General features: G+C 44.8%; 1 protein-coding gene across 1 annotated transcript in view; it reads right to left on the reverse strand.

Annotated features, from left to right (window-relative positions):
- The window catches only part of RCL1 (RNA terminal phosphate cyclase like 1), a 50,569-nt gene that overhangs the window by 13,290 nt on the left and 24,939 nt on the right, over window positions 1-12,340 (reverse strand). The window contains exon 7 of the mRNA XM_075931636.2: window positions 8,062-8,218. Coding sequence (XP_075787751.2) covers window positions 8,062-8,218 — 157 coding nt within the window. The remainder of the gene's footprint in view (window positions 1-8,061; window positions 8,219-12,340) is intronic.

Raw genomic sequence — 12,340 nt, forward strand, 5'->3', positions numbered from 1 at the left:
AGTTCCTACACTTCCTACAATGGGAGCTGCTTATTTGCTGGATAGGCAGCACACGAAGTACCCACCCTGGCTTCCAGTGTTCTGAGCTGCACATGGCCCCCACAACTAATGCAGGGGCATGAAAGGCAGGGAGCCTGGCTGAAGAACCTGGTGGGCTTCTGGTCAGGAGCTGCCCAGCTTAAGTGCCCATTCCCCCCCTCCCTCCCTCCCTCTGCTCCATTCCTGAACCACTACCCTCTTTGCAATCCCCTACTCTAGTCACAACCAGATCCCTGCACCTCTTCCTGCATTCCTGCCCCAGGTCACAACCCTCTCCCAGAACCTGCACTTTCTTCTGCACCCCTCTTCCAGGTCAGAATCCTCTCTTGCACTCATACTCCTTCCCAGGTTCTGCACCATCTCCTGCCCCAGTTTACAATCACCTCTTTCACCCAAACTCCCTCCCAGATCCCACACCCACTCCTGCACCCCAATCCCTTACCCCCTTCTGCACCCACCCTCCATCCCAGACCACAACCTCCTCCATTAATATCATGGACGAGTGCAACCCTTGACCAATTTCCAAATTCTTGAAGTGCCCCCCTCCCAGTCAAAAATTATCATCCCCTCCTGATTTAAAGCCTCAGCTTAAATTAGAGCTCCATTGTACTAGATGCTGGACAGACACAGTGAGAATGTGTTCCTGTGCTGAAGAGCTTACAAACTAGACAACGATGGGAGGAGAAAGAAAAGATCAGCTTTCATCACAAAGGCAGCTGGTGTCAAATCTGGGCTAGAACCTCACCTTCCCAAGTCCCAGTCCAGTGCCATGTCTACTGATGAAACCTCTGTCACTTTAAGACACCCAAACAAGCAGGAGAAAAGCAGCTGTCAGCACTAATGTCTACTGATGAAATCTTTCCATTATTGTTCCTAAGAGCTCTGTCTAATGGTGCTAAAGTCATAATAGACACCCATCTATGCCCCTCAGAAGGCTTGCAACCTAGTATGGACAGGGTTTGATTTAACAAACACCCTATACTCCAACTCCTAACCACCCAGCTTCTGAAAACTACTCGGCTACGTCTACATTGGCCCCTTTTCCGGAAGGGGCATGTTAATTTCACAGGTTGCAATAGGGAAATCCGCGGGGATTTAAATATCCCCCGTGGCATTTAAATAAAAATGTCCGCCGCTTTTTTCCGGCTTTTAGAAAAGCCGGAAAAGAGCGTCTACACTGGCCCCGATCCGGCCCGATCCTCCGGAAAAAAGCCCTTTTCCGGAGGATCTCTTATTCCTACTTCAAATAAGAGATCCTTCGGAATAAGAGATCCTCCGGAAAAGGGCTTTTTTCCAGAGGATCGGGCCGGATCGGGGCCAGTGTAGACGCTCTTTTCCAGCTTTTCTAAAAGCCGGAAAAAAGCGGCAGACATTTTTATTTAAATGCCGCGGGGGATATTTAAATCTCCCACGGATTTCCCTATTACGACCTGTGAAATTAACATGCCCCTTCCGGAAAAGGGGCCAATGTAGACGTAGCCCTCGAGTCTAGAGGCTCTGTTCAACCACAATCAAGCAGGCCAGCATAACCCAGCAATGAATCATGCCTGCATCAGTACCTGGTCTCAAAAGATGTCCCAGACCTGTGCCCTATCCACACCAAGGGCAAAACTAAATTAGAAAACAGAATATTAAAGCTGCTTTAGCTAACAGTCCCATAGGACAGAATTAGCCACTTCATCCACAGCTCACATCAACCACTAACATGTAAAATGGCAAAGGGATTACCTAACCCACCAACAGTCCCTATTCCTCTCTCAAACACTGCTTTTGCACCTCATGCTGGTGCTACCATGCACTAGGGATGTAAAAATCTTGATTAATCAGTGAACTGGTTAAATGTTAGGGGACTGCTTCAGCCCAGCTGGAGCAGCTTCCAGCGGTCCTGGTCTTAGCCATGGGGGGGGGGGGGGTCCAGTGAGTCTAGAGCAGTCCTCCACCCATGGCAGATCACAGGCAGGATTGCTGCTCCCTGTAACTAGTTAACCGGTTGCTACCTGTTTACATCCCTACCACGCACAGGGTGCGTCTACGCTGCAGCGTTATTCTAGGAAAACGATACCTGCATCCACACTGCAATAGTGTTATTTCGACAGTCGAAATAATGGAGGGCTTTTTCCGACGACAGCAAACCTCATTCTATGAGGAAGAAGGATTTTTTCTGAAAAAGCCTTGTTCGAAAAAGGCAAGTGTGAACGCGTTAGAGGGAGTTGTTAAAAAAAAGTCTCCAGGAAATAACACAGGTGCCCTGCTGGCCACTCCATCCACACTCATCGTAACTCCATAGTCCCTATCTCCTGGCAGTTCTTAAAGCCGCAGACACCCAGGACAAGGCTTGTAGCAGGAAGCTGATCCTGGGAGCTGCAACTTGCTGTGCGGCTGCCACTGCCACACATCTAGGCACTATGTCCCAGCCACAAGCCCCCCAAAGAGCTCACTGGCCCTCACAGGGAGCATGCACAGGGCTACCAAGAGCCTGCCGGGGCACGAAAAGACATGCATCCTCCTGGTCTGGGGAGGAGAACCTGGCCCTCCTGGAGGTATGGGGCAAAGTGGAGACCCTCCAGGATCTCTGCTCCCGATGCTGGAATGCCAACATCTACGGCAGGATGGCTGAGAGCCTGACTTTAGGGGCAACCGCACTCTGGAGCAGGTCCAGAGTAAAGTAAAAGAGCTCCAGCAGGGTTATGCCAGGGCGCGCAGTTTTTACTCCACGGCAGGACCCCACGCCTGCCCCTATTATAACGAACTTCACCGTATCTTGGGGGGGGGGGGACAGTGCAGCCCCTTCCCCACCCCTGGTGGTGCACTTGGGGCTGGAAATGCCCATCGGCACCCACCTGCGGGGTCTCAGCCCACGAGGAGGAGGAGGAAGAGGAAGAGATGGCCAGCATGATCATCACCATAACGGAGCTGGTACCCCAGGGCCCCAATGTCTCCCAGGCATCCTCCGAAGCCGGGGAGGGATCAGCGGGTGAGTGCTCTTTTTCAGATACACAGGCCAGGGGTGGTGGGTGTGAAGAAGAGCACTCACCCACTGAAAAGCTTATTATGAAAGAAGCTTGCAGTCTAAACATAGTCACAGACATCTGATCTGCTCTGAGAAGCTTGCTACCTTCCTCCTCTGCCTTAGCAAGCTGCCTCTTTCAGCCCCATTTCCCCTTATTTTGCAAGGTACTTGGTACCTTCTTAGGTGCTTAGCCAACATCATCAATTAAAATTAAAAATATAAATAAAATAAAATAAAAAAGGGGAGTAATAATTAAAGCAGTTTTCCTAGTGCCTGTACTATATATAATTTTAAATTTACAAATCACTAGTTGGTTCTATTGCTTTTGATTACAAAAGCAATAGTAAAAATAGTCACTGCTGCTGGAAAGCCATGTGGAAATAAGGGAACTTTGCGAGGAAATTGGATTTCTGATTCTTTCTGCCAGCTGAAGGATTGTGGGGTGTTTACATGGAACGGCCGGCTCAGAGTGGGTTTTAAGAATTTAAACAGAAGAGTGAGTTTGCAATTCAGCTTTTGTAAATGAAGTGCTGGGAATGGCCGTTGCTGTAGGCAGTTGCTACTGGAGGCATAGAGCGGCAGGCTGTGAAATGAACCTCCCCCCACTCTGTTTCTCCCTCACTAACAAAGCTTTCTAATACAAGTGGCCTCACCTGCATTCAAAAACATGCACATCTAGATCAGTATGTTGCAGGCAATTACCCAGTTTTCGCACTCAGTTTTAACAGTGCCTGGTATGCCAGTGATTGCCTGGCTCACAAGCAATTCTGTTTGGGAAGAGACTGTGTGCTCTAGGGATGTTAAAATATGTGTAATTAAATAACCATGTAATCACTGAACATTTCAGCAGTTACATGCAGGGTGGCAGCTGGCTCCCCATGCATACCAGCTCTTTGCCTGCCCTGCCCCCCTTCGCCCCCGCTGCTTCTGTATCAGGGGCAGCAGTCAGCTCCCCAGGAGCCAGCACGCATGGACAGCTGGCTTTTAAGCTGGCTCCCCGCATGTACTGGGAGCCTGTGTATAACCATGAACATTAACCAACGAGCAGAGTCTCATCGTTAATCGTGTACATGGTTACATTTTCACATCCCTTGCTCACTTTTGCATCTAAGCTGTTCGCATGAACGTGTGAGCTAGTTAGTACTGTACTTGAGAGTTCTGAGACCTGATACAGTGGAGTGGGCAGGTAAGCAGACAACTTCTCCTATGAGTGAAGTCCAATCTTCTATGTGCCCTGCATGATTCTCAGCCGTTAGCCAGCATTGTGTTATATGCTACCAAAAACTGCACATTACTAGGTAAGTGTGAAAAATCAAGTATTCCTCCCCAGCCGTCTGTTAGCATCCTGAGCTCTCTAGCACGTACAAGATACCTCACAGAAATAGGGACAAGGAAGCTCATTTCTGATGCACCACAAGGGGTAAGGTGAAGACCCAGAACACTGAAGTGGATGAGACTGTAGGGGGAAAAGACAATAAGGCTGTGTCTAGACTACATCCCTCTTTCGACAGAGGGCTGTAAATTAGACACGTCGAAATTGTAAACAAAGTGGGGATTTAAATATCCCACACATCATTTGCATAATCACGTAGTGGCACTCTTTCGAAAAAGCACCGTTTCGAAATTAAAACCACGGTCTAGACATGGTTCTTTCAAAAATGGCAGGCTTTTTTGAAAGATCCTGTAAACCTCAAAAAATGAGGTTTTTGAAAGAACCGCGTCTAGACAGACCGTGGGTTTACTTTCTAAATGGCGCTTTTTCGAAAGAGCGCCATTATTGAAATGAAGCATGGGATATTTAAATCCCCAGTTCATTTGCAATTTCAATGTGTCTAATTTACATCCCTCTGTCGAAATAGGGATGTAGTCTAGATACAACCAAAGTGATGGGGGTGCTGAGGAGAGATTTAACATGGGCATGGAAACAAAGGACCAGATTTTTTTTAAAGTACTGTGGAAAAATACAATTCAAAGAAAAAAAAGAGACAGAGAAGGATACAATATCTGTCCCTTATGACCCAGACAGTCAAAATAATTCATACTCAAGATATTCCTGACAACTAACAAGATGCTGCTGTACAGGGCACAAGCCACTTCTGATGACAGGAGTACAATGCCATTTATTACACCAGGGAAGGGTCACAGAACTAATGAAGGGATCTAGCTGTTCCAAATGGGGCCGCCTAAGGCTCCCTTCTGTTCCTTCCTTTCACTTGTTTTGTTGATACGAACCACAAATCAGACAATCTCTAATAAGATTACTGCATAGAGCAGGCCTGGGCAGAATATGGCCCGTGGTCCAAATCCAGCCCACTAAGCAGCAGGGATCCAGCCTGCAGATGCAGCAGAGAGCCCTAGGCAGGCTCCCCTGCTTGCCCCACACGCTGCTCAATAAAGCGGCTGCTGGGCTGTTTCTTTCAAAACTGTGATCCCAGGGGCAGAGGGGGAGGGGTACCTTCAGGAGCTGCCTCTGCCCCCAGCACGAGAAACTGGCCAATGGGAGCAGCCTGTTTGAATAATAGACAGCATATGAAGCACCACAGCCCCTCCCCTCCGGCACAGATACTGTATTCACACGAGCACATGGCCCTGCAGCCTGTGCAGGTGCAAAGCAAGCAGGAAGGCAGGCTGGCTAAAACGTTTTAAGCTCTGCAAGCATTTAGCTCTGCAGGCAGGCAATCAGGTTGGGCTGCTGGCTGGTAAGTTTCCTGGCCAGAGCCTGCCTCTGGCACCCCAGTCCCTCCCTTCCCCAACCCTCTGCCCTCATACCCCCTCCCAGATCTGGCACCCCATACCCTCCTGCCCTAGGTCACATTCCAAAACCCTGCACCCCAATCCTCTGCCCTAGGTCACAACTGCCTCCTTCACCCAAACTCCACCCCAGACACCACATTCCCCCCTGCACCCTAATCCCTTTTCCCAAGTTCCCTTCTGTACCCAACCTCCATCCCAGACCCTGCACCTCTTCCATTAATATAATGGAAGAGTATGGCCCTCGACCATTTTCTAAATCTTGGAGTCGCCCTATCAAAAATTATTGCCCACCCCTGGCAGAGAGGCTACAATAAACATGTTTTACATGCTGAACTGTTTTTCAGTTGCCTAAGCTGCAAGCCCTGATGCTGCTGCTTCCCCAGCTGAAAGGCATGCATTAGGCTGTGAAACCCTCTTTCAGTCTGACATAGCTATGTCGCAACAGGGCCACACTAAGGCGCTGTGTAGACTGGCAAGTTTTTCCCCGCAAAAGCTGTCTACACTGGCCGCTTTGAATTTGCGCAAGAACACTGACAATCTAATGTAAGATTGTCAGTGTTCTTCCGCAAATACAATGACTCTCCCGTTTGGGAAAAAGCCCTCTTGCGCAAATGCTTTTGTGCAAGAGGGTCAGTGTAGACAGCTGAGAACCGTTTTGCGCAAAAAAGCCCCGATAGCAAAAATGGCGATCGGCGCTTTCTTGAGCAAAACCGCGTCTAGATTGGCACGGACGCTTTTCCGCAAAAAGTGCTTTTGTGGAAAAGAGTCCGTGCCAATCTAGACGCTCTTTTCCACAAATGCTTTTAACGGAAAAACTTTTCCGTTAAAAGCTTTTGTGGAAAATCATGCCAGTCCAGACGTAGCTTAAGTGCTTTCTAGGGTTTATTCAAATGCGAGATTGAGCTCAGGAAGGAAAAAAACATGCACCCCCTCATTAAGCAGTCTAGGGAAGCTTTCTGCTGTTCCTGATAGTACTCCAATTTTGTGTAGTAAGGCAGTATCTCATGTGTCATCGTTTGGCCTAATTACTGTGATTATTTTGAGCAAGTTGAATCAACTGCTAAGCAACCAATTCATTTTTTTAAAAGCAAAATGCAGATGGATTTTCAAATGCAGCAAATAGTTGTGCTAAGAGGCACATTACAACCCTTCTAATCTCTGTTTTGAAAGTCAGGGTTTTTGTTTTGCTGCAGGGTCAATGCCCTGAATCAATTTCATTCTCTTATTAAACAAGAGTTATTACATTTCTTCAAATGAAAAAGCTCATGACAAAGATGGAAAAGGAGTTGAGTAATAGGGTGAGCTCTTGCACGGTTTTCAGTAACAGACAAAAACAGTATGTGTGGAACATAAGATAAGAAGCTAATTGGTTTCATAGCATAAGGTTAATGAACCATACCTAACAGTGTTGAACATGTTGATTGTTCCTAGGTTGCCATTTCTGGCATTCTAAAATACGTCATTCCCAGGTATGTGATCTTGGGATTATTGTGCAGTTATGCTTAAAGATGGAGGGGCTAAAGGAAACCTTCTGAACCTTTTCACGAGGGGAAAAAAAATCCATTTCAGTCAGTAAAAGGAGAGAATTCTTCAAACTGAAGAGCTCTGAACTTTATTGCCGACTCTACTGCACTGGTCTTGAAAGGGAATTAAAAAATATGCCAGACATGGTTTGAAAGAGAGACAATGAACTTTTTGTTCTTGGACAGAGGTAGAGAACACTTGGGGCTCTTCAGTCAGAAAGTTTCACCCTCCAAATAACTGAGGGTGATGCACATTCTAAGAGTGGGACATCTCACGGTATAGCCTTGTGGCAAGTCATTTACTTTTAATGGCATCCACCACAGGGTGAGAAGGGCAAGACCCACCATCAACATTCTTCCCATACTGATGAGACAGCGACAGTCACTGGTCACTTCTTCGGCTGTGTTCAAAGCAGACAGCTCTGTGTCTGGTTCCCAGCTACCTGAATCAGCTCATTGTCCCACATTTATGTATACTGACATAACCACAGGTAGCTGCCTCAATAGACCCAGGGGGAGAAAATGCCTGCCTGAACCTAGTTTAATATAATTTCTATATTAACTAAGATGATGATTCTAGGAAACGAAAACCCGCAGTTTGTGTTTTAAAAAACCCAGTTTATTACTGATATTGGAGGCCGTCATAGAAACATGCTTTGAATGAAACACTCCTCCCCTTTCCCTCCAGCTACATCCACAGGACAGCAAAAGAAAGGGAACACTTTAGCTACTTACTCTGTAAATCTCCTCAAGCAGCAGCTTTGCACAGCTGAGGCCAAGTTCTTCTGGGAGCACTGCAGTTCCCTGGCCCTGGGGATTAGATGCCAGTTCAGCACTCAGAAAAGTGCCATTGGTGGTTTCTGCAACAAGAGACAGGCCAAAACCTGGAGACCTGAAAGACAGTGACAGAAATGAAAGGTATCTTTGACTAGAATATACAAAAAAGTTGAAAGAAATGAGTTGATTCTAACCTTATCCTATAGGTCTCCCTTTTAAAAGTGCTCTCTGCTAGGAGGCTACTCGATCTGCACTGAACACTTTCTCTAATTACATTTCAGGATTAATAAAAAACAACCAGTGTAATAGTTGACAGCTTTTCTCTCTCTGCCATTCCCAAGCCTAACATGAATAGTTTTTATATGTTCATTTAATTTCTTCCCTGAATACAGCTGCATCTAGAGTAACTGAAAAGTGTTTCTTTTCCACCTCATTTACAATCAAAAAAACAAACCAAACATTTGCCCAGGAGCCAAACTCTTTGGACAGTTGCTTCAGGATTTGGCAAGATCAGACCTCGTAATATGACACAAGATGCAAGTAATTAATACTTTGATCCGGTATTATTCACTGGCTCTCCTTGACTTTTTCCACTTTAAGCCAACAACAAGTCAGAGATTCACTTGTACAGAAGAATTCCACACTTCCTGTTTTATGGCAGAATTTCTTTACTACAAAGCCCAGAATAATGCCAATACACAAAGTTACCTCATATTAATGAAGGTGTTTAAAGGTGGACATTGTCTCACAGAAAAGTCAGAAGACCTGAAGAAGAGCTTTGTTTGATTTGAAAGTGTGTCCCTTTCACCAACTGAAGTTGGTCCAATAAATAGAAAACCTTGTCTCAGAAATCCACAGGATATCTGAGCTTAGGTTACTGAGAAGTCCAAACAATACCCTTTGTCTTTTGTTCACACAGTTGTCTCATTTTAAACTTTAGAAAAAAACCCTGACAATTGCTATTACATCAAGTTAGATTAACTCTCCTCAGTGTGTAAGTTTTCCTACAACAAGTGAACTAGGGCAGTGTTTCTCAACCTTTTTTTATAAAGTTGAAAAGAAAAAAAAAAAGTTAAAAGTACCCCCAGTACCTAATTTTCGGACCATTTTTTTTCCCACCATTGCAACACATATGTTTAAACAACTTAATCATAGCTGGGTGGGCAATGAAATTGTTGGGTGTAAAAAGTACAAAAAGAACCAAGTGCTGTAAAAACGAAAATTCAGTTTTCTCCAAATTTCAGTTGTGTTGATGTACCCCCAAGACTTCTCTTGAGTACCCCTAAGGATACTCGTACCACTGGCTGAGAAACAGTGAACTAGGGAAAGTGTTGCTGGACTCCCTCTCCACTACTCATCAGAATGGTCTACATCGAAATTCATTACTACTGACCTAATAGCAAGGAATGCCTCCAAGCTGAACACAGAGTAAAAAAACTAAACAGCCAAATATACTGTCTACCTCTTCAATGCTTTTAGTGCCACTCAGGATTATTATAGCTCCTGAATACCTGATAAGATCTAAAAGTCTCAAGGGGGTAGCCATGTGAGTCTTTAAAAACAACAAGCACTCCTATGGTACCTTACAGACCAACAAAATAAATAAATAAATAAATAAATATATATATATATATATATATATATATAAAAAAAATATGAGATTTAGTGGGCAAAACCCACTGATTTAGATGAATTTAAGAAAGCACTCTTGATGGCTTTAGGATAGTCAAAGTATGTAGTTTGTTCACAAAAAGGACACACAGGACAATTTTACCACAAGGGATGTAAGCGTTTAACCGATTAACCAGTAAGCTGAGGCTTATTGCTTACTATTAACAATTAAACTTCGCATGGGCTGTCAGCCCCATTGGGCCAGAAGCCCTAGCAATGTTGGCAGCCCTACTGTTAACTGTATAATTGATAAAATCCTTATCAGTTACGCAGTAAATATTTGTATTCATTTTTACACCCCTATTTACTACACAGAACTCCCAAGGCTCAGGACAATAAGAACTTATTGTCTCAGAAGTATATGCATGATTTACAACACCACCCCCATATATGATTACAATGGATATTTTTATCAGCAAACTCTCAAAAAAATGCATTGTTTCTCAACTGGTAGGGATAGAGAGGTGCTATGAAAGAATGGGGGAGGGTGAGGAGGTACTGAAAATTGTATTGCAACTTCTAGCAAAGAATCTCATCCCCTCACTCCTTACACACTCCTGCCCCCTCTGTCAGTGACTTGAAACACACAAGTAAATACATTATATACAGTTGCTGTCACTAATATATTTGCTATAAAAAGAAGAAGGTCGCAAAGTATTTTTGCCTTTGAATAGAAGAACACCAATCAGGAAAAGTTGATGTAGATGAATGCACAGCCACCTGAAATCACTGATAGCAACTTCCTAAGAATCCCAAAGTAAATGAACTCACACAGAGTGACAAATGAAACAGCATTCTTTGCCACTGATCAGCATTTTCAAAGCTTTTACTCCGCTCAGAGTTTGGAGAGAACTTTCTGTATCACATTAAAGAGCTTTAGAATGAGAACTCTTGCCTTGTTCTCGGTTTCTAATGGGTCATTTATGACAAGCAAGATGAACTCAAGCTACAAATCTACAATTGCCAGTTCACTGGTCATAAGACAGAGAAAACCCATGAACAAAGACACAAAAAAGAACTTGTGCTACAGCTTTTCATATATCTGAGACAAAAATCAAAACCCGTCTCCATACCCATGAATATGATTTGCTTTAAACGGTTGTCTCAAAAGAAGAACTTCCAGATGGAAAGTTTGGACACAGGTAAATGATCACTTAAAGGAGGGAAACCAGACAAATCAAATGAGTGACAGTTCAATTTTTTCTGAATTCAGTTTGAGTAAACTGCAGACCATTAAATCCTAGTTGTTGCAGACAATTCTGTCACAGACAGGCACAAATTCTCAGTGGCAATCTCTACTCATGAAAAACTGACTGGCAAAGGAACAATGAGGAGTTGATTGATTCTCTGGTATGACTGTGAGTTCAGTTTTAATTGCCTGTCTGGGGCGTGAGGGAAGGAGAGATTACATATGAATTAGGAAAAAATCAAATTCCTCCTACAGTTAACCCCATTTCCACCTTGCCTTTACTCCTGCTCCCAGGTCACACGACTTCCTCAGTTTTACACTTGGAATTTTTGACACATCTCCCTCACCTTCTTAGCTGAGCTACTCACTCACTCCCCCCTTTTTTCCCCATCCATCTTCTCCTCCGATTCTTTGACCGAATCATCCATTTACTTCCTGTCAGAGACCCTGCACCACCTCAGCTGAGAAGGCACCACGTGCAGCTTCCTCAAGAATTGGCCAAGGATTCAGGCAGCCGTAGCACAAGAGGACAGGTCCAGAAAGAGCACAAGGAGATACTGCCAGCTTCTGCTGGCCTGAAGGGCAAAGCGGCAAAATCAGCCCCATTTTACCATGCACTGCAGCCAAGCCACTATGGCAGCTTTCCACCCCAGCACTTGTACTGCTTTCTCCCCACCCACAACCCCACACGGCGCATACCCTAGCAGGCCATGCAGAGGTAAACCAATGCACATTTGGCCAGTTGAACACAGTTTCAAATGAAGCGCTGCACCAATATTTCCTCTGGCTGCTGCTAGTTAGAGGGCTTATGCAGGAGCAGTGGGATATCCTAATTCTCTCCGCCCACCTCAGCCCTGTCAAATTCAGAAAATCTGTGTCCATTTCTTTCTACGGCTGCTCCCCTCCCAGCACTAACCCAGAAAAGCATCACCCAGACCCACCCAAAAGGGAGATTCAACAATGTGCAGAAAGCACAAGGAACTATAAAACAGTAGTGACCCCACCCATTAACTGCCTGGTTTTGTACAGTGATGTAGAAAGTATATTAAGACATGTCCTTTTTTTTGCCCTCTTAGTTGGAACAGAGACAGAAGGAGCATCTGGAAAATAAGATGGGAACAAGGCCAAAGAAAGTCATTTCTTGGTGGTTAGCAGCCACGACAATGTCCCGTTAATAAACATGCTCTCTGGTTTTCATAAATTAGCAAAACCTGCACATGGTGATAATGGATATTATTCATGCAAATGAAGATCTAATTCCTCCTATAGTTGCACTGGGTATGAGCTACCATCTGTATTGATGAACTTTCTCGTGCAAACCCCTGACACAGAAACAGAGGATACAACTCAGAGGATTTTTTTCTCTCCTTCCTAGAG

Source organism: Pelodiscus sinensis, chromosome 6 (genome assembly GCF_052426305.1).
Source record: "Pelodiscus sinensis isolate ZL-2025 chromosome 6, ASM5242630v1, whole genome shotgun sequence".
In the NCBI taxonomy this organism is placed as follows: domain Eukaryota; kingdom Metazoa; phylum Chordata; order Testudines; family Trionychidae; genus Pelodiscus; species Pelodiscus sinensis.